At 40.1% G+C, this 19,756-nt stretch overlaps 1 protein-coding gene across 1 annotated transcript; it reads right to left on the reverse strand.

Annotated features, from left to right (window-relative positions):
- Positions 1 to 1,064: 1,064 nt before the first annotated feature.
- Positions 1,065 to 18,911, reverse strand: LOC142385598 (tetraspanin-8-like). Its single transcript, XM_075472256.1, has 8 exons — positions 18,771 to 18,911; positions 5,647 to 5,709; positions 5,297 to 5,416; positions 4,836 to 4,910; positions 4,626 to 4,721; positions 2,570 to 2,680; positions 2,321 to 2,404; positions 1,065 to 2,129 (listed from the first exon to the last, which is right to left on the reverse strand). Exons 1-8 carry the CDS (start codon positions 18,825 to 18,827, stop codon positions 2,058 to 2,060), a joined length of 678 nt encoding a protein of 225 aa, XP_075328371.1. The 5' UTR covers positions 18,828 to 18,911; the 3' UTR covers positions 1,065 to 2,057.
- Positions 18,912 to 19,756: the final 845 nt, after the last annotated feature.

The raw sequence follows: 19,756 nt of genomic DNA on the forward strand, positions 1-19,756 counted from the left end.
GATCTGTAGAAGCAGAAGCTGCAGTTTTTTTCACTTTTCAGTTAAAACGAGGAACGTTTGCAGATTTCTATCTAGAAATCACATCTTGTTTAAATTGTTAAAGCATAAAAAGACTGTGGAGAAGCTTCAAATGCACAGAAATGGCATCCAAAATGTGCATCTGATGCTGGACAATATGGTTTATTTTCAAAGAGAATATTTTATTCAGCCATCCTACTAAGATGCTTTGGCTCTCACAGATGTTCATTTTTCAGTGTGGACACGAGATAAACCTCCGAGATAAACCTCCATTTAATTCATGCAGTGGATGAAGAGAAGCAAGGAAAGTGAGCTCTGGCATTTATCAGAAATGCACTATTTACCCTCTTTGCCTGTAACAGACCAACACACACACAGACACTCACAGATGGAGGCGGCCTGCTGCAGTTCCATTCATCACGTATTGTGTTTAGACAGCTGGAACAGTGATAAAACTTGTTTAAACAGCAGCGGGCTGCAGACACTCACGGCAGCTTCAGCACATCAACAAACGTCATCGTCTCTCACACTTAAGCTCAGCAGGCAGATCAAACTCCGGCCCGGGGACCAACAGCAGTGCAGCAGTGGAGGTCAGGGGTCTCCACAGAAAAATGTCCACAGAAGCTGGATTAGCTTGGATTCTTTCACCTCCTAATTCACTATAAATTACTAAAGAATTTGCTGGATTAAACAAATGGGTTCATAAACCATTATCAGTTTTATGGCTGAGGCAGAAATGTCAGATTAATATTTAATGAACATTTTTAATACTCAAACGTGTGAAAAATCTAAATTTGGTTAGCTTTTCTCTGACAAACATTTCACCAATGAAAACACATTAACTTCTTTTTTTTTTCTTAGAAAACCACCTGTTCTAAGTAACTAACACGTTTTCCTTTTCACTTATGAGTGCCACAATGAGTGAAACTGTTAGGTAAATGATGAGGAATATCTCCATATTACCAACTTGACTTTGGAACATACAGACTTTAGAATATGGTTTGTTCTTGTAAGATGATGTAAAAATTCCAATTGATAATTATCAATTCATAGAATACATATTTTCTTTTTAATCAAGGTTTAATCATGGGACAAAGAAACTGATTCATTCAATAGATTCAGTCTGAAACTAAGTAAAGCTAAACTGTTGTATAATATGACCCTTGATTTAAAGATACATGAAGATAAAAACACCCTTCCACCAGTGAGTGTTTAATAAAAAGCAACTAGAATACAAAAATCAAGCTTTGTGCCATAGGAACCACAATGTAAGAATGTTCAAAACAATAATAATGAAGCAGCAGCAATGAATTTAAGGCTTATTCTGGCATAAAGAGGCAATAATCAAGAGTATGAAAGCCCATCGCTGTCCAAAAAGCAACAAACAAAGAAAAAAGATTTCATGTCCCTTAGGAAAAAAAGAAATATGAAATAAAACTGAGTTGAGATATTTAGGTGAGAATTTTTATTATGAGCAACAAATAAAACTTACACATGGTTTTAATTGATCAGTAATGGGCTTCCATATATATATATTAAGCTCCAGTATTTGAGAAAGTCACTTCGTCCAATTTGTGTTCTTTTAAGGCTTTAATATGAACACAATTGTTGCGTTTGTTAAAAACATTAGCTTACTTTATACAGGACACTTGTTCACCAAAATGCTCATACAGCTACAACATCACAGGGTATCGATACGGCTCAAAGGAACACCGATATTCTGGGAAACAATTTTAACAACAAATTCTTGGCCTCAGTGTATGTTGAATAGAAGGAATGATATTATTAAAATAAATTTACTCTTCACTTCAATGATAATCGAATTGGTCAACTTTAAAATCATTTACCGTTTTACATCAGAGCAATTCTTTGTGCAAAACACTGATTGTATTGGACCTCAGTGTATTTTTGTCACTACTGGGACTCTGTACAACATATACCAGCCAACATATCAGAGAGCTCCTTCTTGTTGAAAGCGCAGGATAAGTTACAGTAGCACTGAGGTTAGGTGGAGGTTACATGGGTCCTTAGGCGGCGACTCAGGCAGTGGTGGCGTCATCCTTCCGGCCGACCTGACAGTATAACATCATAGAGAAGACCATGCCGAAAATCTGTGGAGAGAAGAACACACAAGACTTAAAACTGAATTCTGATGGCGTGGAAGCAACTGGTGCCTTCTGAGAGACAAAAAGCCCTCATAGCATCAACAGTGAAAAATCAGGGTTCAGCTCATCGTCCAAGAAATTAAAGTAAATGTCCTCTGAAGTGCTGTGAACACGACTGTGTTTGTGTGTGAGCTGACCAGCAGGATGGCAATTGCGAAGGCGATTCCTAACACCACCTCCAGGTTATCCTGCATCAGTTCGATGATTTTGTCGGAGCAGGGCTGCAGGATGACACCACACGCATGACATTCATCAATCTGAACAGCACACATATTCAATCCTTCATTTCAGTTGATGGAATTAAATCTTGTTTTCCTCCACAAGTGCACTCTTTCAGAAATGCACTGAGATCATTTCAGACCCAGCGGTCACGCCCTTGCTCTCACCGTCAGGTTGTAGGTGGACTCGCACTTGACGCTTTCAGTGGAGTTGCAGCGACAGGACTCTGGGATTCTCTCCCAGTCACCTGGTCCTTTCGTGAGGCCACAGCACTTGAGCTGGAAGGAAAACACATGAGAGAGAGATTGGAACCACACAAACAGTTCAGATTGTTTCCCGTTTTAAGACAAATAGCCAAACTAAATTGTACACTGAAAAAAACAACTCATAAGATTTACTTAAAAAACTCTTTGTAAGTATTTGCACTCAAATGATTTAAGTAATATTTAATGCTGCAATATCAAGTAACACTCACTTGCCAGTATCAAGTACATTTTACTCACCATAAAACATAACAGTTTTGAAGATACTAAGTAACATTTACTTAATTACATCTAAGTTTTAAGTTATATTTATTTAAACAAATTCAGTAAAGTCTACTTGTTTTTCATAGGTGGGAACATCATTTTACTCAAAATTTTAAGTAAATTTTATGCATCTGTAGTATTTGCTGTTATGAAGTAACTTAGTAGATTTTAAGGATACACTTTCAGAGTAAAGTTTATGTAGTATTTCTAGGTTTATGTACATACAACTATTAAACATTTAAATTGTATGAGGAAACCTAAGTAAAACTAACTCTTCCCCCATAATTCATGTATTACGTTAATAAAATGTTTAATTTTACTTAAGAAGCTCTAGTTCTTACTGAATCTTAAAAATACAAGGTAGAAATGATGACAGCTACTCTAATAGAGTTTACTTCACCAAAAAGTCACTTTTTTCAGTGTATCTTTAAAAACTCAGAGTTCCTTCTATCCCAGTACACATTTGTTACTTTTAAAGGTTTCTTTTAGATAAATATTATACTCAGTTGTGGCTCAGGTGAACCTGAACCACTCCCTATGCTCGGCCCAGGCTGCTGGTGGACCTCTTTCACTGCTCACTACCCATGTCAGTACTGTTGATCTGATCTAAAATGCTGTTTTTCTACATCACATGTGATATCAAAATGAGTACATTTGGGTTCTGGTCTGATGGTCCAATAACAAGAAAGCCAGATGATGAGAAACTCAACTGGTTCCAGCGCTCCCGCCTTATTGGCTGACCATCTGTTTTATCTCTTGTTTAAACTGCATTGCTCAAGAGGCCTGTGAGAGCAACCCTGAAGTAAGGCTGCCCTCTTGTGGTCACTCATGGAACTACAGTGTGATTGAAAGCAGGTCAACACATTCAAAGGACACTCACTGTTACTGTCAGCTTTATTAAAAGTTGATTATTTTTTCTTTAATCAAGTATTAATTAGTATTAATTAAGTATTAATCTATTATTCATAATCACCAGAGTTTTATCAGATTTTCATCTTGTGACGAAGGTTATATTATGGGCTACAAAGCCATTTTTGTTGTGCAACTGCTGGATTAACCAATTCTTATGTAATGTAAATGTAAATAATATCTTATTTACATTTCATTTGGAAGTATTCCACAGTAAACCACAACCTACACTGAAAATTGACTTTTATCAACATTTATTTTAAGCTGAATCTGCATCTTTTGTTTCCAGTTTGGCACATGTTCTTTCCTAGTTATTTTTGTTCTGAGATAAACCAAAACTTTGTGCGCTTGTTAAACTGCTGACTTTGAGGAAAACATATCTTTGACAATATACTCACAATCTCTAAAAGATTCAGTGAAGACTACAATTTTGGCATGTCCCATAGAACCACCAGACCCTTGGAACTGGAAGTTAACTTAGCTGAAATGATGGTTGGGGTTGGCTTAGCATGCAGAAAGAACATGGGAAACTTCTGTCCTTGTTATTCTCTTAAATGACACACTTGTTCCATGATTACAGTTTATTTAAAAAAAAAAAAATACAACTTGTGGTTTTATGTGGTGTTTTTTAGACTTAACCAGAAGTCCAGAAGTCAATGAATTGTAATACGGGCGATATTGGCGCTTTTGAGGACATTTTGACTGGTTTATGGCATTTCAAAGGGCTCTGTAGTGATTTGGATTTGCATGACGTTGGGTGTTTAGTTAGAGGAAAAATGAGTGTTACCTGACGCTGCAGTTTCTCCAGGTCGTCCTTCACATTTTGCGGTTGGTTGGTCAGCGGGGTGAACTTGTCCAGACGCTTCTTCACCCAGTTTTTCACCTGCAGATAGACCAGCACATGACATGAAATGTGAGAAGACCCATTCCCATTTTAAACTGATTAAAGAAGACGGGTTGTTTTGTCATTTTGTCCACATGTCTCTTCCTGCTTTACCTTCTTCTCTTCCACGGCTCCCACGATGCCTGCCGCCAGCAGGAGGATGAAGATGATGAGGAGGCTGATGAAGAACTGAGGGAACAGAATGAACAATTATCTCCGTCTTACAGAATGTCCTCCCAATGTCACCGATCACAAAAGGATTTATTCATATTCTTACAACTTTTCACCTTTAAATCCAAGTTATCCCTATTCTCTTGTTCCTCTTGCCTTTATTTGAGACTATGCCTTATGAAAACTATTTCAACCACCAAAACTCCTTCATTTCCTCACTGAATATCATCTCCTCATTGAACTATCAGGGAACAAAACATCTATTTATGTTTCTATCATCTGCTTTCATGTAGATTTTTAATTTGTGATGTAAAAAGACTGAAGATACAAATAACTCGACAATAAAGCAACAGCTAAACTGTAGTTCCCCAAGTAAACTCCATTCAATCAAAGACAGTCCTCACCACCAGCAGCAGGCAGCGGTTCTCTCTGATGGCGCCACAGCAGCCCAGGAAGCCGAGAAGCATGATGATCACTCCGATGGCGATCATCAGGTCAATGCCAGGAAGAGCTTCGCTTGTGAGCTGTGGACAGAAAGAGGCGGGGGGCAGAGGTTTAGCCACTGCTGGCTGTGGAAGATAAAAGCTTAAACAGCTGATATATCTGCACTGTGAGGAATGAGGGAATGAGGTGGGTGTGAATGTTTCAGACACTCGCAGCGTTGATCAGACACAGACACCACTGAGTCCGAGGCGTTTCCAAAACTGTCATGTAGTTAAGGAGGGTGCATTTATTCTCATTCAGGGTGTCATACCTCATTTCCATCCTTGCTAACTTTCAGGTAGATGGAGACACCCAGGATGATACAACCGCTGATCTGGAAAGAAAAAGATGACAATGAAATAACTAAATAAGCGACATCTGGTGGAGTAAACCAGCAGAACTACAAAGCGGCATCTATGTGTGGGATTGTTTTCCTCTTTAACAAGCACATTGACCTTTTTCACATTTTCCGAGTTTCTAAGGGTAGAATGGGAGATTGGATTTGATTGGATTAGGCCTACAATGAATTGGATTCCAATTGCTTTGAACTGGATTGCAGTGCCTTGAGATGATATTTGTTGTAATTTGGCTCTATAAAAATAAAATAAAATTGAATTGAATGTGATCCTTACAAGGTGGACAGGGCAACTTAACTTGATTCATTCAATTCAATTCAATTCAATTCAATTCAAAATACTTTATTTATCCCAGAGGGAAATTAAATGTTGATGTAGCTCAATTAAATCAAAGAGTTATTATAGATGCTGATGGCTGTGGGCAGGAAAGATTTCCTGTAGCGGTCCGTTTTGCATCCAAACTGAAGAAGCCTTTGACTGAAGAGACTCTGTTTTCTGATAACAGTCTCATGGAGAGGATGTTCAGGGTTGTCCATAATTCTCTTGATTTTATGCAAAATCCTTCTTTGCATTATTGTCTCCAGAGGTTCCACAGTCGTTCCCAGAACAGAACCAGCCTTCTTTATCAGGTTGTTGAGTCTTTTTAGGTCCCTGGTTCTGATGCTGCTGCCCCAACAGATGACGCAAGAGGAAATGACGCTCTCAACAACAGACTTGTAGAAGATCTGCAACATCTTGTTGCAAACCTTGAAGGACCTTAGCTTCCTCAAGAAGTACAGTCTGCTCTGTCCTTTCTTGTAGATTGCTTCACTGTTGTGCCTCCAGTCCAGTCTGTTGTCCACATGAACACCAAGGTATTTATATTCCTCAACCACCTCCACTTCTTCTCCCATGATGGAAACAGGGTTTGATCTGACCTTGTTTCTCCTGAAATCTACAATCATCTCCTTTGTTTTGTTAACATTCAAGATGAGATGATTGTTCCCACACCATGCCACAAAGCGGTCCACCAGCTCTCTGTACTCAGCTTCTTGTCCATCTCTGATACACCCGACCACTGCAGAGTCATCTGAATATTTCTGTAGATGACAGGAGTCTGACTTGTACTGGAAGTCTGAAGTGTACAGAGTGAAAAGGAATGGTGAGAGTACAGTCAACAGACAGTCATAAAGACAACAGAAAGATTAGGAGGAAAAATGATAAGGTGACATAAACTAATCCAATAAATAGACGGAGTCAACTAAACTTAGGTTTCATTGATGCTTTCGAACAAATAAGGAGACACTTGCTCTGACTTGTTGGAATGTAAAACTCAAAAGCACAACACTGTGAGGACTGCTGTCCAGCTGCTCTGTGGGCGCGGCTCAGATGGATGAAAGACATGCATTATTGAACGCTCACACAATTAGCCGCCGCAAACAAGCTGCTGTGAGAAATTATCTGTCATCAATATTTCATCATTAGAGCAGAGAGAAGACAGAGCCGGAAAACAGAGAGCAGGCATCTGCTTCTCCACGGATAAAGAGCCGCCTGCAACAGGGCGGCCGGGATTAAATTAGGAAACATTTCAAGAAAAGGAAGAACTTTAAGGCCAGAGCTCATAGGAAGTTTGTGTTGGTCTTTTCTGAAGCAACAGCTGGGATTTATGCAATGAAATGTATCATGAACATCTGGCTTGAACAACTTTGCAGTTAAAATAATTTCAAAGATAAACTAATCCAAAAAAGGATGAATTTCACTCCCAGTTTAAGTTTATTCATGTAGCTCAGTCCAAAATCGTAGATTACAATGAAGCGGTCTCCAAAAACCAACGTATAAAATTGATGGAAAAAAGCTCATTTACAGGGAGAATGGCAGAAATAATGGAAAAGATGTCCCTAAAACACTAAAATACACATAGAAAATGGTGATTCACCATAAGTATGATGTATCCCCGGGTCCTTTAACCCTGTAACCCTGACCATCACAAGGCAATGCAACATGCGGTTCCCCCAGAACACATTGGACCCCGCAAGTACAGTGGGCTCCTCATTTTTTAACCTTCTAAATATAGACACATTTATATGAAAGTAGTTCAAATCAGACCAGTCATTTTTAGATTAGTTTACTTTCTCTTTATTTAAACAACAATCAGCACCATCCATTTCATACAGCCGAGAACATACTTTTATTTAGATTTTTAAGTATGCTGAGTATCTACAAACTACAAGTCTAAGCATTTATTTAGATCAAATCATTTGCAGATAGCTCACTATTAAAACTGACCGCTAGTTGTCGCTCTGACTTGTTGAATAACAGCCCATCCATATTTCCCCTTCACGGTTCATTTGAGGCTAGAATGTTTCAAACTATTAATAAGTAGTGAAGGATGCATGAAGTTTACTTTTATAAGAGGATGATGGATCACTCGTTCCACCTCTGAATGAACGGAAACAGACGTGACATCCCAAATAGGACGTGACCTCACAGTGGCAGCAAACACACCAGCACCACACCCAGAGTCACAAAAAAAAAAAAAAACAGCCACCGACTCCCAGCATGTCGAGGATTTCCCACACGTGCACACGCCCCACCAGTCAAGCCACAACCTGATGCTCCATTGGGATTTTTCACACCAAAGTCTTCCATGTGTAGAGATTTAAACAAGTTTTACTGACAACCAAGAGTGAATTAAACACCTTCAGTATAAATAGAACAAAGCCAGCGCTTGGTTTAGAAAGAGTCAAATAAAAAAAAGGAGCAGATTTAACTTTGAGCTGCGTATGAAAAGATTAAGTGGATGGTAATAATTTGGACATTTTCAGCAGTGTTACAGTTTAGAAGAACAATCCTAATTGTTGATCTTCTGGAAAAGTGTGAATTTCATTTAGGAAACATGTGGGAAGCTGAAACATTCTGCTCTCATTTCTAAAGTCCTTCTCCACCAAACAAAGTTTTAGCCTTCTTTACATCACCTCTTGTTTTTGTTGGCAAGACATATCATGAGTAGAATAAGCCATCAGCGCTATAGCTAAGGCTTCCTGCAGAGAGGCGAGGGTGGACAGCCCATATTTTCCACATGGAACATTGGAGGAACCTATTCCGACGACCTGCTCGATGGGATGGGGAAGTTCATTTGAATGGCTGAGGAACCAATTAAATGAGGGTCCAAGCAAGCTACAACTGAAGTTAACACAAGCTAGGTCAAAAAGCTAGTAGAAGCAAGAACAAGAAGTTACATATTTACTCCTGGAAACCGGAAACAGCTCTGCGCTGTGTCGCTAAAAGGGAAACACAAGCACCTCTTTAACAACAGCAGGACTGAGATGTGGGCAGGGCCAGGTTAGCATTTTCATAGATCCCCATTCACTGACTCAGGCAGAAAGCACTTTTCAGGTTACTGTGGGACAGGTTGGTGGACAGAGATTAGAAAAATGCTCCATCTCAACCCGAGCGGTCGAATAAAAGCTCCAGATCCAAGTGATGAACTGTGTCTCCTCTTATTTCCTAAATAAATCCTCCTTTCAACGGTTTGATTGGGCCTCTGAAAGCATTACAGAGATAACCGTCTAATATGCAACTGAGGTCTCGCTCTGAAACTTTTTTGGGATAAGGGGTGACTGTAAGATCATCCCAAACCCCATGTGTGCTCTATTTGGATGCACCCCTGAAATCCGTGGCCTTAAAGGCAAAGCAGGGGTAGTCATAGTCATAGCATTTACTTCCCTGTTTGCAAGACGGCTCATTCTTCTCTCCTGGAAGAAAGCCACTCCTCCCACCTTTCCAAAATGGATAAAAGATATAATGCCCTTTCTTACTCTTGAGAAAATCAGATATAAAAATTATAATATAAAAAAATTATAAAAATTATTATAAATTATAAAAATTTGAGAGGATTTGGACCCCCTTTCTAGAATATTACAAAAGCTTACAAACTCCGTTAAATGAGGATTAAGACACCAATACAGAAGTGAGAACGGAATCCCCCCTCCCTTTCCCTCTTCAAACTATTATTACTATTATTTACTTTATTTTATTTATTCATTTTAATTTTATCTTTTAATTAATCTTACTTTATTCTATTTTACCCTTATTATCATTATTATTACTACTATTGTTATTACACATTTATTTATCCTTTTTAAATATATACTGTATATGTATATTTCTTAAGATATCTGAATGTACTTATCTATTACTTATTTTTTTCCATTATTATTATTGCTGTCTGTGTGTCTGTTCAATAATTCATTGTGAAAAATCAATAAAAATTGTTGAAACTAGAAGTGACTAAGTATGAGTTTGTTTGTTTTCTACATTAAATAATCTTCTCCTGGAGAAAAATGGACAGAGCTGCTGCAGTCGGGCTGGAGGTGACCCATGGACACTCCTGAGAATGGCTGAACATCAGTGAAAACATCGACACTGAGGCGTCTCACAGCTGCTGTCTGTGTTCTTGCTCAAGATTGAATTTCTTGTTGCACTTTTACAGGATATTTTTGTCCCCATTAACAATTCAGCTCCTAATGGATTAAAACTGGACCGACAAACTGTAATTTTCCTTTAAGTGTACTTTCTGTAAGTGGTTCATTCCTGTGTGATTGAACGTCAGGCACTAAAAGGAACGAAAGGTTTTAAATAGAAAGATTTCATTTTAAATCAACATAAATCAACAGGTTACTTTAAATGAATGGTATCATAGAAGTATATTAATTGGGTTGTACTGTAATTGATTCAAATTGGATTGAATCGGACCGCATGGAGCTGGGACAGATTGGAAACCTGTTTACATTGTTTTTAAAAGTAGTTTCAAGTGGACAAGACTGTTGAGTGGTCAATCAGGAATTTTCCAACAGTTCCCGATCGGCCACTTCAGCTCTGAATCGAATGCGTAGCAGCGATATTTGTCCTCAGTACAGATGGGGGCTGGTTGTGCAGTCAGAAAAAATGACCCATCCTCTCTTCCTCCGCTCTTTTTTCCTCTACCTTGATGGTCACGGGGTTAAGGTAAGGCAGCCACACTCTGCTCTGATGTGGATCTGCGACTCTGAAACCTCAAATGTTCAATAAATATTTTACAAAAAGGGTTTTAGATATTTCATCTATTACAGTCTCACCACATTGTTACACAAAGTGGACAATATAGTATATTACTTTATCATCAAAGGTGATTTTAAGATTTTAAAAGTGAAATATAGTGCTGTCACATTCACTCTCCTGTCCTCATATTTATTCAATTCAATTCATTTTTATTTATATAGCGCCAAATACAACAAATGTCATCTCAAGGCACTTAGATAATAAAGACCAATTCAAGCCAATTGGAATTCAATTAATTGTAATCATAATTATTCATAAAATAATCCAATTCGTTCATATAGAGCCAATTCAAAAACAATTTCCTAGCTAAGGAAACCAACAGATTGCACTGAATGACAGTTAGTACGACTGGATGGAAATAATTGAGCGCTTTAAACGTTGCAGCTGCAAAGAATTGTGGGAGGGAATTATCTCCTTTATCTCAAAGGATGGCTCAGTGTATCCGATGCAAAAGGAGATCATTAAGGAAGCATGGGAGCTTCTTTCCTCAGTATCTGCAACATTCAAACAGCTCTTATCGCGGTTCTTTCCAGGTTGTTTCATCTACCGCCAGTTAGGATGGTCCATAAACAAATACTGGACCGCACCCATGGCTGCACAATCGAGGCTCTAAAACTGTAAAATTCCTATATTGTTATGGCATATTCATAGGGTGGGAGTTGTTACTACAGCTTTCTAACATCTGCTTAACTCTGTGAAGGAGTCCATTTAAACCAAAATATTTCCCAGAAGCTAACCTGGTAGTTTTGGAGCTGCAGACTGGACTGATCCAGTCTCCTGGGTCAAACATGTACTTATCTGCATGGAGAAAGAAACCTGACAGTCTTGCAATTGCAAAAATACCCTAACCCACACACACAGTGTTTTCCCCTTCCCAATTAAGACCTGACAGCAGGGGCGATTTTAGGATCTGGTCTTTAGGGGTGCCCAGCCCCCAGTGCTCACAGAGGCACATTATTTCTCCCTAATTGAGGCAAACTAGTACATTTATAAATTTTGGAGCCGTATTAGTTTTGCTTTGAGTAGTGTTTTCACCTACAGCATTCAGTTTTGACCTCTTCATTTTAAAAGACTGTGGCTTGACAGGGATAACAGAGAGCCTGAGACAAATATTGAAGATAACTCAACATTTAATGTGGGAGTAAAGAGTTAAAACAAAAACAAATGCTAGAAAATAAATAAAATGGTCACTAAAATAATGCATCCTTGAGCAAAAAAAAAGTGTTTTTGCATAATACTATATTTTAAAAATGTGCTGAGCCAGGCGGTGCCGACCTATCTCACGGTGGTGCCTTGGCACCACTAAAAATACCTTAGCCTCGGCCCTGCCTGACAGCATTTAGTCCCGAGTTCAATTGTTGAACTGAATCTTCTGAAACAGTGCAGATGTTTTGAAACTCTTGAAAGGATCCTTTAATCCCCCTTTAGGGGGGGCTACATCCAGCTTTGTCTCTGTGGTGCCTGCAGACGGGAGCTCAGATCGGTTGAGTGACAAACAAAAGCCTGTTGATGGCGACACAGCCTCAGGGAAAAACCTCCATCGTTCTGCTCATGTTGTGCTTGTTGTGGAGACATCTGTTCTGAGATTATAGATCACAAAAACAAAAAGGGTTTCTTTACATCATCGCCATCAGCTGACACACGGTTTGGTGTTTGAGAAGAGAGGACAGCCATGAACTGGAAACCAGTCTATTTCTGGATGTCTGACTGGGCAGTGCTGGGGTGTTTTACCTGCTTTATCAATGAGAAGAAAAACACGCCTGAACAAAGCTGCTGTTTTCTTTAAAGGCGGTTACAGGGGACATTCAGTGAAAAGCTTCTTCTCAGAGCTGTGCATGTTTGTCAGACGTGCATTACTGAGGCAGCACCGTGACGTGAACGCTCAGGTAAACCCGCAGAACCGCATAGCGATCGCAGGTCGGAAAAACAAACACACCCTTTGTGCTCGCAGTGGTTGCGACAGAGCCAACAAAGACCAGAGAAGACGGCCCAGTTCAGACATGATAAAATATGTCCCCACATACATCTCCAGAGACATCTTGAGACTGGATCTCAGTTACCTGCTCTGTAACGCTGAGCCTCAGGATGCTCACAGCCACAGTTAAGCTTTGGTTTCAGCTCGACGTGGCCAGTTAACTGGACAAATCTTTGTCTCAGTAAACATACACGGGAACAGATAGACTCACTGATGCATGTGTGACGCCGCAGTGCTGTGGACTGTGTGAGAAAAGCCATTCTGCTGCTTCGGAAACTGAAAAAACACACATTAGATGGTTCCTGTCAGAGGCCAAATCTGACCAGACAGACCTGAGCTGTGGTCACGTTCTCAGTTTTTAATTAGAAAAATGGATGTTTTGATCTCTAACATTATGTCTTGAAAGCAGCAGATTCCCCTACATAGCTGGGGAACATGTGATGGGAATTTCATCTGAAAACAACTGCAGTTAATCAGGATTAGAAATGGTCGACTTTTTTCCTGGATGCCATATAGTCCATATTAAGATAACTCAGGATTGGAGTCGATCAGAATTACATTTACCCAGGATTTTAGGTTTATTTAGGTAAAAATGATTTATTATCAGTTCCTCAGGATTACATTGCTTTTCCTCTGGATTAAACCTGATAAATGTCAAAGTTTCGGACCATAAGAAGCCCTCCAAAGTGCATCTGATGACTATCATTGTTGATAAAGTTATTGGGATCATCTCTGTTCTGGCATAAAGTTAAAATGATTACTGTAATCATGGTCTATCGAGGTGATAGTTGGGTGTTAGAGGGGTTAGAGTTTATCACCATAAATTCAGAACAGGTTTACATCTATTCAGGTTTAAAGCTGAATTAACTAAATTTGGAATTTCTCAAAAGTAGATCTGGTTAAATCTGACTGCATTATATCCCATCAGAGTAGTTTAAGTGTATAGTTTCAGTAAAGTATTCTTCTTACTTTAACATTTGTATTTGAGTCACAGCAGGAAGGTGTACTGTTGACTGTCACCTGTTTGCATGTCCACCTTCACAACCAAACACTGAGCTGCACTGAGTGATGAGAGCATGCTGTTATTTACACGGCAGCCATTTCTCTGTCATAATAGTGATGATAGTAGGTGGTTTCATTGTTCCACAGCAGTGACTCACAGGCAGAAATACCACCGCAGTACTGAGTGGTAAACTCATGAAACTGAGCTGATGAGGCAACGCCACCACACAAGTACAGTTTCTAAGGAATTACAGCAGTGATGCAGCCGATAAGCATCCAGGGGTGTACAGTCATGCCTCAGTATCTGTGTGGCTCAACAGGTATCGCATTCAAACAAACGCCACTTCTGTTCTTAAGCAGACTTCACTTTGAGCTCTTCTTCCTTCTGACAGTCACTGACCTCAGTGTTCTATTCAGTCAGGTAACAATAGCCGCATTCGGACAAAGCAGTTCTAAGAACGGTCCTCCTCGAATTTCGTTCTGATAACAGCCCTTCCCCAGGGGAACTGCTGGGGGAACAGCATCAGAGCCGGTGACACCAGCAGTCTTATAAACTTATTAAGAAGGCTGGCTCTGTCATCGGCTGCAAACTGGACTCATTTGAATCGGTGGTGGAGAGGAGGACACTGAACAAACTGTTATCCATCATGGATAACCCCACTCATCCTCTCCACCAGCTGCTGGTTGGACAGCGGAGCTCCTTTTCCAAAAGGCTCATCCAGCCCCGCTGTCACAAGGAACGATTCAGGAAATCCTTCCTACCAGCAGCCATCACCATCTACAACACCTCCCCTCTGGCTGGAAGAGAACTTCAACCTCAATAGGCTTGAAGTCTCTCCTTAAAAAAAAAAAAAAACCTCTTCATACTGTCTATAGCTAATGTTTATTCACTATTTTTATTTTGTTTAATTCTATTATTTTTGCTTGTTTTACTTTAATTGCTTACATATCTTTTACTGTATGCTGCTGCAACACAACAATTTCCCAAATTGGGATGAATAAAGGACTTATCTATCTATCCGTTTCAGTCTGCATTCGCACATTAGTTGGGTCCTGATAGAGACTGATGGGACGCAACCGTCTGCGACTGAGATGTGTTACTTTAGCGCCACATTCAACAACAAAACAAAACAAAACCAAACCCGCGAAAAGTAAGGAGAGAAGAAAAAAACACCACAAAGAAGCTAATATGGAGAGCGGGGAGGCCACCGTGTTCATGGTCTGTATGATGGTGATATTAATCATGGACGATCACATCGGGCGTCTAACATGGAGGCTGGAAGAGCTCACAGAGAGAGTCAGGAGACGAAGGATGGAGCGCAGGCCATTTAAGCCATATTCTGTTTGTTTTTTTTGTGATTCTTCCAGGTTGTTCTGCATCTGTTATTAGCTCGGATCCTCCCATCCATTATCCTCTCTTTGTGAACGGTTTTCTTTGTGCCTCATTTGATCATTTGCTGTCTCAGATTTATTTGCATATCTTTGTGGTTATCTTTTGTGACCTTCTAACATCTTACCAGAATCTGACACGGTAAAACATATATGTTGAGAACAGTCTGTGATCTGTTGGGTTTCTCTACATATTCAGCATTATCAGCTGACTCGGGGCTTTTTGTAAAGTTCACGTAGTTTTTTTGTTGTAATCCGATGCCTGCTGGATGAGTGACACATTTAAAAAAAAGGAACTGCAAGGATAAGTGTGCAACCAAGTCTGCCTCTAAAGACACCTGTGCAACCATCAAAACCCAACAAGTACAATCATCAACCATACAACCAAATCATCAAATGCCATTTAGAAAAAGTTGAAGAGAACAGATAGACTTGGCTGTGTTCGAAACCGCAGACTTCTCCTACTACTCATACTAACTTTAACTTTTTTAAGTTCCCGGATGTATACTAGATGCATACTAGATTCACCGAAATGTTGAGTATTCATCATGAGGTTACTTGTCATACTCAAACTACCCAGGATGCAACGTAACTTGACGTCGCCGATCATCATTTCCTGTCAAAACGGCAGTTTCAAGCTAGCTACAACGAGGGTAGGTTCACTTCCTGTTTTAAAAAAAAAAGCACCAATTGTATCGTAATGGCTTTCCCTATGATAAAAGGCAACGGGTATTTTATTTTGTGAAAATAACCGGAGTAAGTGCGTTACTCACTGCGGCTAGCTTTAGTAGCGCCGAATTCGTGGGAAGGAAATTGTAAATAGCCGGTATTTTGTCAGATTTTCAACACGTTGGGGGTCTAAACGACTACTTTCTCGCCTGAAAATGTTTCAAATGTTGCTAAAGTTATATATTTACAGAGTTTATAGCCCGAGCCGAAATCCGCTTCAGGCCAGCTGATTTCGGCTCGGGCAGGAGCAAAATGCATTGTGGGTAAACACTCTGCATTCTGTCTGATCGATGAGTATGCCGTTTGCAAGTATGTAGTATGCGGTTTCGAACACAGTGTCGTTCTATTTGTGTAAAAGCATTGTACTTCCTGTATGACCTCTGGTGCTTTTCTTGCAGCGTAATTTGCTCAGTGACACCTACTGTTAAGGAGGAAGACTGCAGTGAAAGCAGCTGATGCTTTTCCAGTTCAGCCGCGCTCTGAGCAATGCTAAAATCATATCAAATCAAACAAAATCAGGAAATTTAGGAAAACTGGAAAGTTAATAACTTCATACATAAAAAAACTAATTTAATTATTGAAACTGAGAGGGTTAGGGTTTGGCAGACAAACTGTCCACATGTGGTTTGCCAGAGAGCTCAACGTGCTTTCTTTCTGTTTGGATCATCGGTTTCCTCTACAATGGGAGGAAAGAAGCTGTTTGCACTCTAACTGGCACTAATATGCAGAGACAGAGCGGCTGTAATTGTTTTCCTCTTCTCTCCAGGGACCATGAAACAACACGTGTTTGTATATTTTCATGCAGTCTACATGCTGCTGGATTGTGGAGGATGCAGCCACAGATATTATTTTAGCATTTAGGACCACTGTAATGTATCCGTTCTTATTTACAGTAAAGCACAGAGCAATAAGAGAAGAGTGACAACTCTTAGTCGAACCAACAGCAACGCTTCAGCTGGGAGAAACAGATGGATCATTTCCTTTGTGTCCATGCTTATGACTACAGTGCTCCTTATGACTGTGTTTCAGTGGATGGAACAATCAGTTTGGACGTGAAAGCTACTGCGGCGCCACAATTAAAAAACATGCCGCAAATAGGCCTTACAGTAAAAAACGAGCCCACTCCACCCTCACAATCACCATCATGATGTAAACACATCAGGTCCAGCCCGTCCACTGAGTGCTTCGAATCGTGTTAACATTGATTTCGCATTGTTTCTGGGAGACGAGAACTGAAAGGACCTCAGCAGCAACAGGAGGTTATTCTGAAGGGGACACAGCCAAAGGTGAACTTCAAATCTGCAGAGAATATTTCTAGCTCGCTGGAAGATGAAAGAACAGGAGGGATGGGGTGCAGGGGGTGCACAGTTTGAAGAATCTGAAACAGGAGAGCCTCCAAAGACCAACTGCATACTCTAATTCTCAGATGAACGTCTTTACAGTACCAGATGCCACAGAGACCAAACACAGTCCAACTTCTTGGGGGTTACTTTAAGAAGCATTTGACAGACCAAATAGAAGAATCATGGATGTTTGAGTCTTCTTCCTAGTTTTCTGATTGATGACCACTACTGTTTATTGCAGCCATGTGGGATGTAGCCTATAGCGCCACCTGCTGACCACACTCCAGTCCAAACCTGCTGGTGACGTTTAAAAAGTCGACTTTAAAATTCTGTCAACGGCTGAATGGAAGAAGAAGACTAATGACCTCTTTGGCTCAGTAGGCTGCCCCATCTTTACTTTTTCTTTATCAGAGGCACACCTCACCAGCTCTGCTTTTTAAAAACAATGCCTTGAACTGGTCGTGTCGCTCCGGATGTAACTGATCCTCAGTAATAGAGCCACCGTGGAACCAGTTTTCCTGGTTGAGAGCCGGTTCTTTTGTCCTTGGAACATGAAGAACCAGTTTGTGATGAGGTTCTGGCCCCTGAACAAAGTCACCAGTTTCCTAAAACCAGCTATTTAGCCAAGACACAAGATGAAAGTGTTAGACCATTTTCCTGGGATCTCTCTCTTGAAAGCACCCGGAGGCTTTTACCGTCACCAGGAAACACCAGGAAAAGCTGGTGTGTCACAACTGAAATATTAAGCTGCTGACAGGTCAAACATCTTCTGATTGAACACCAGAGAGTCCCTCTGTTCCTTCACTTTTTAGAAAAACAGAAACAGCATCACTCAAACAAGCACCATAAGGTTTGTGTTGAGCATTAAGTTCATCTAAAATGACTTTGTGGAGCTAAACATTAACTGACATGGGCCATTTGGTTTGAATGGGGAGCCTCCCAGCATGTATGGGGAAATGCAAGCAGGTGAAGCAACTGAATCAAACTTTCACTCAAAGAATTATACAAACAGTCACTACTGAAAAGCAGAAGCAGCTTCAAACAATATAATGTTTGTTTATAACATTTCCATCCCTCACATTCAGCTTTTAAAAGAGTTAAACCAGACTGCAGAGGAGGTGAGGCCAAGCAGCCACGCCCTGAAACCGAGCACATGTTTGTTTGTGGAGGGAGAGGCAAAGGCATGAAAGAGCCAACAAAACCAGTTCTACACAATTTACATGACAGACGGAACATTACGATGTCAGAGAAGAGAGGGAAGCAACGCTAACAACTGAAAACAAGTCAAACTAAAGTGAAAAATAATCAAAACCCCACTAAAAGAAAGCCAAACTCATCTTTAGTGAACACAATAAGCTGCATCTCAGCTTCACTTTAAAACCAACAAACACTGTTAAATACACAAATTCTGCCTCAAAACTGACACAAAATTCAAATGAGATGTGTGGCTCAAACTCTCAGAAACTGGAGTGCCATCATCTCAACGTGGAGCTTTGAAGCAGGTTTTGTAGTCCAGACTCACCCAGAACAGAAGGTTGAAGAAGAAGAGCAGATATTTGACACATTTATTCACAGCCATGGCTTTTCTTTTCCTTTACTCCTCACACACAGCAGCAGCAGCTTACAGGCTGAAGGCAGAGACGCAGTAAGTCAGCCTGTTTCACCTGTTTCCTTTCCCTCCCTCAGCTGAGACCTCCCTCCCTCAGCTGAGACCTCCCTCCCTGTTCTGCCTCCTCATCTCCCTCCCATTTTCCAACAGACCTCCCTTTTGTGACGAAGAGGACTGACAACATGTGAGCAAGGTGACTTTTGTGAGACTAAAGCATTGAGAAGTTGTCTCAACGATTACTTAGAGTACATGAGGAGGATGTAAACACATGTATGGTGAAGAAAAGGAGAGCTATACGGGATGAAAAGCAACCGAACAGCCCTGATACAGCATCATGTGACAAAAGGCTCCGCCATGCAGTATGTTTAAAACAGTAGTATTTGTTATACCATACTCAGATGTTTAGGGTGTTAGAAATGTAACAAAAGTGTTGAGGGATAGTTTTAACAAGTGGTACAATCCATCTCAATAGAGCAGAAATGAACAGAAATGAATAACTTGGTTATATTTTCAAAATAAATAAATAGATAGATAAAAAATTTTGAAAATATCAGAGAAAAGTAAAACCTGAACTCTTTACCTCACGAGAGCGCTGCAGTGAGAATTCAGTCACACTCACACTCAGTGGTAACGTGGATCTGAAGCACTGAAAATACAGATGTTCAGTTATATTTGACAAAAAGTGCCTCATATACTTCATCTAATGCAATTAAACAGAAGCTGTATCCCAGATAGATCATATTAGTAAATTAAGATATGATGTAAATACTTTCTTTTATCAAAGTTCATCTGAAAGGAAAGAAAAAGGCACTGCAGTAAAAGATGTTGCAGGCTGTTCATACTCCTCCTGCTCATTTTTGTCCACATGAATCCCAGTTGGTGTCCCCATGAAAGTTGCT

The sequence above is a fragment of the Odontesthes bonariensis genome, chromosome 8, assembly GCF_027942865.1.
Source record: "Odontesthes bonariensis isolate fOdoBon6 chromosome 8, fOdoBon6.hap1, whole genome shotgun sequence".
In the NCBI taxonomy this organism is placed as follows: domain Eukaryota; kingdom Metazoa; phylum Chordata; class Actinopteri; order Atheriniformes; family Atherinopsidae; genus Odontesthes; species Odontesthes bonariensis.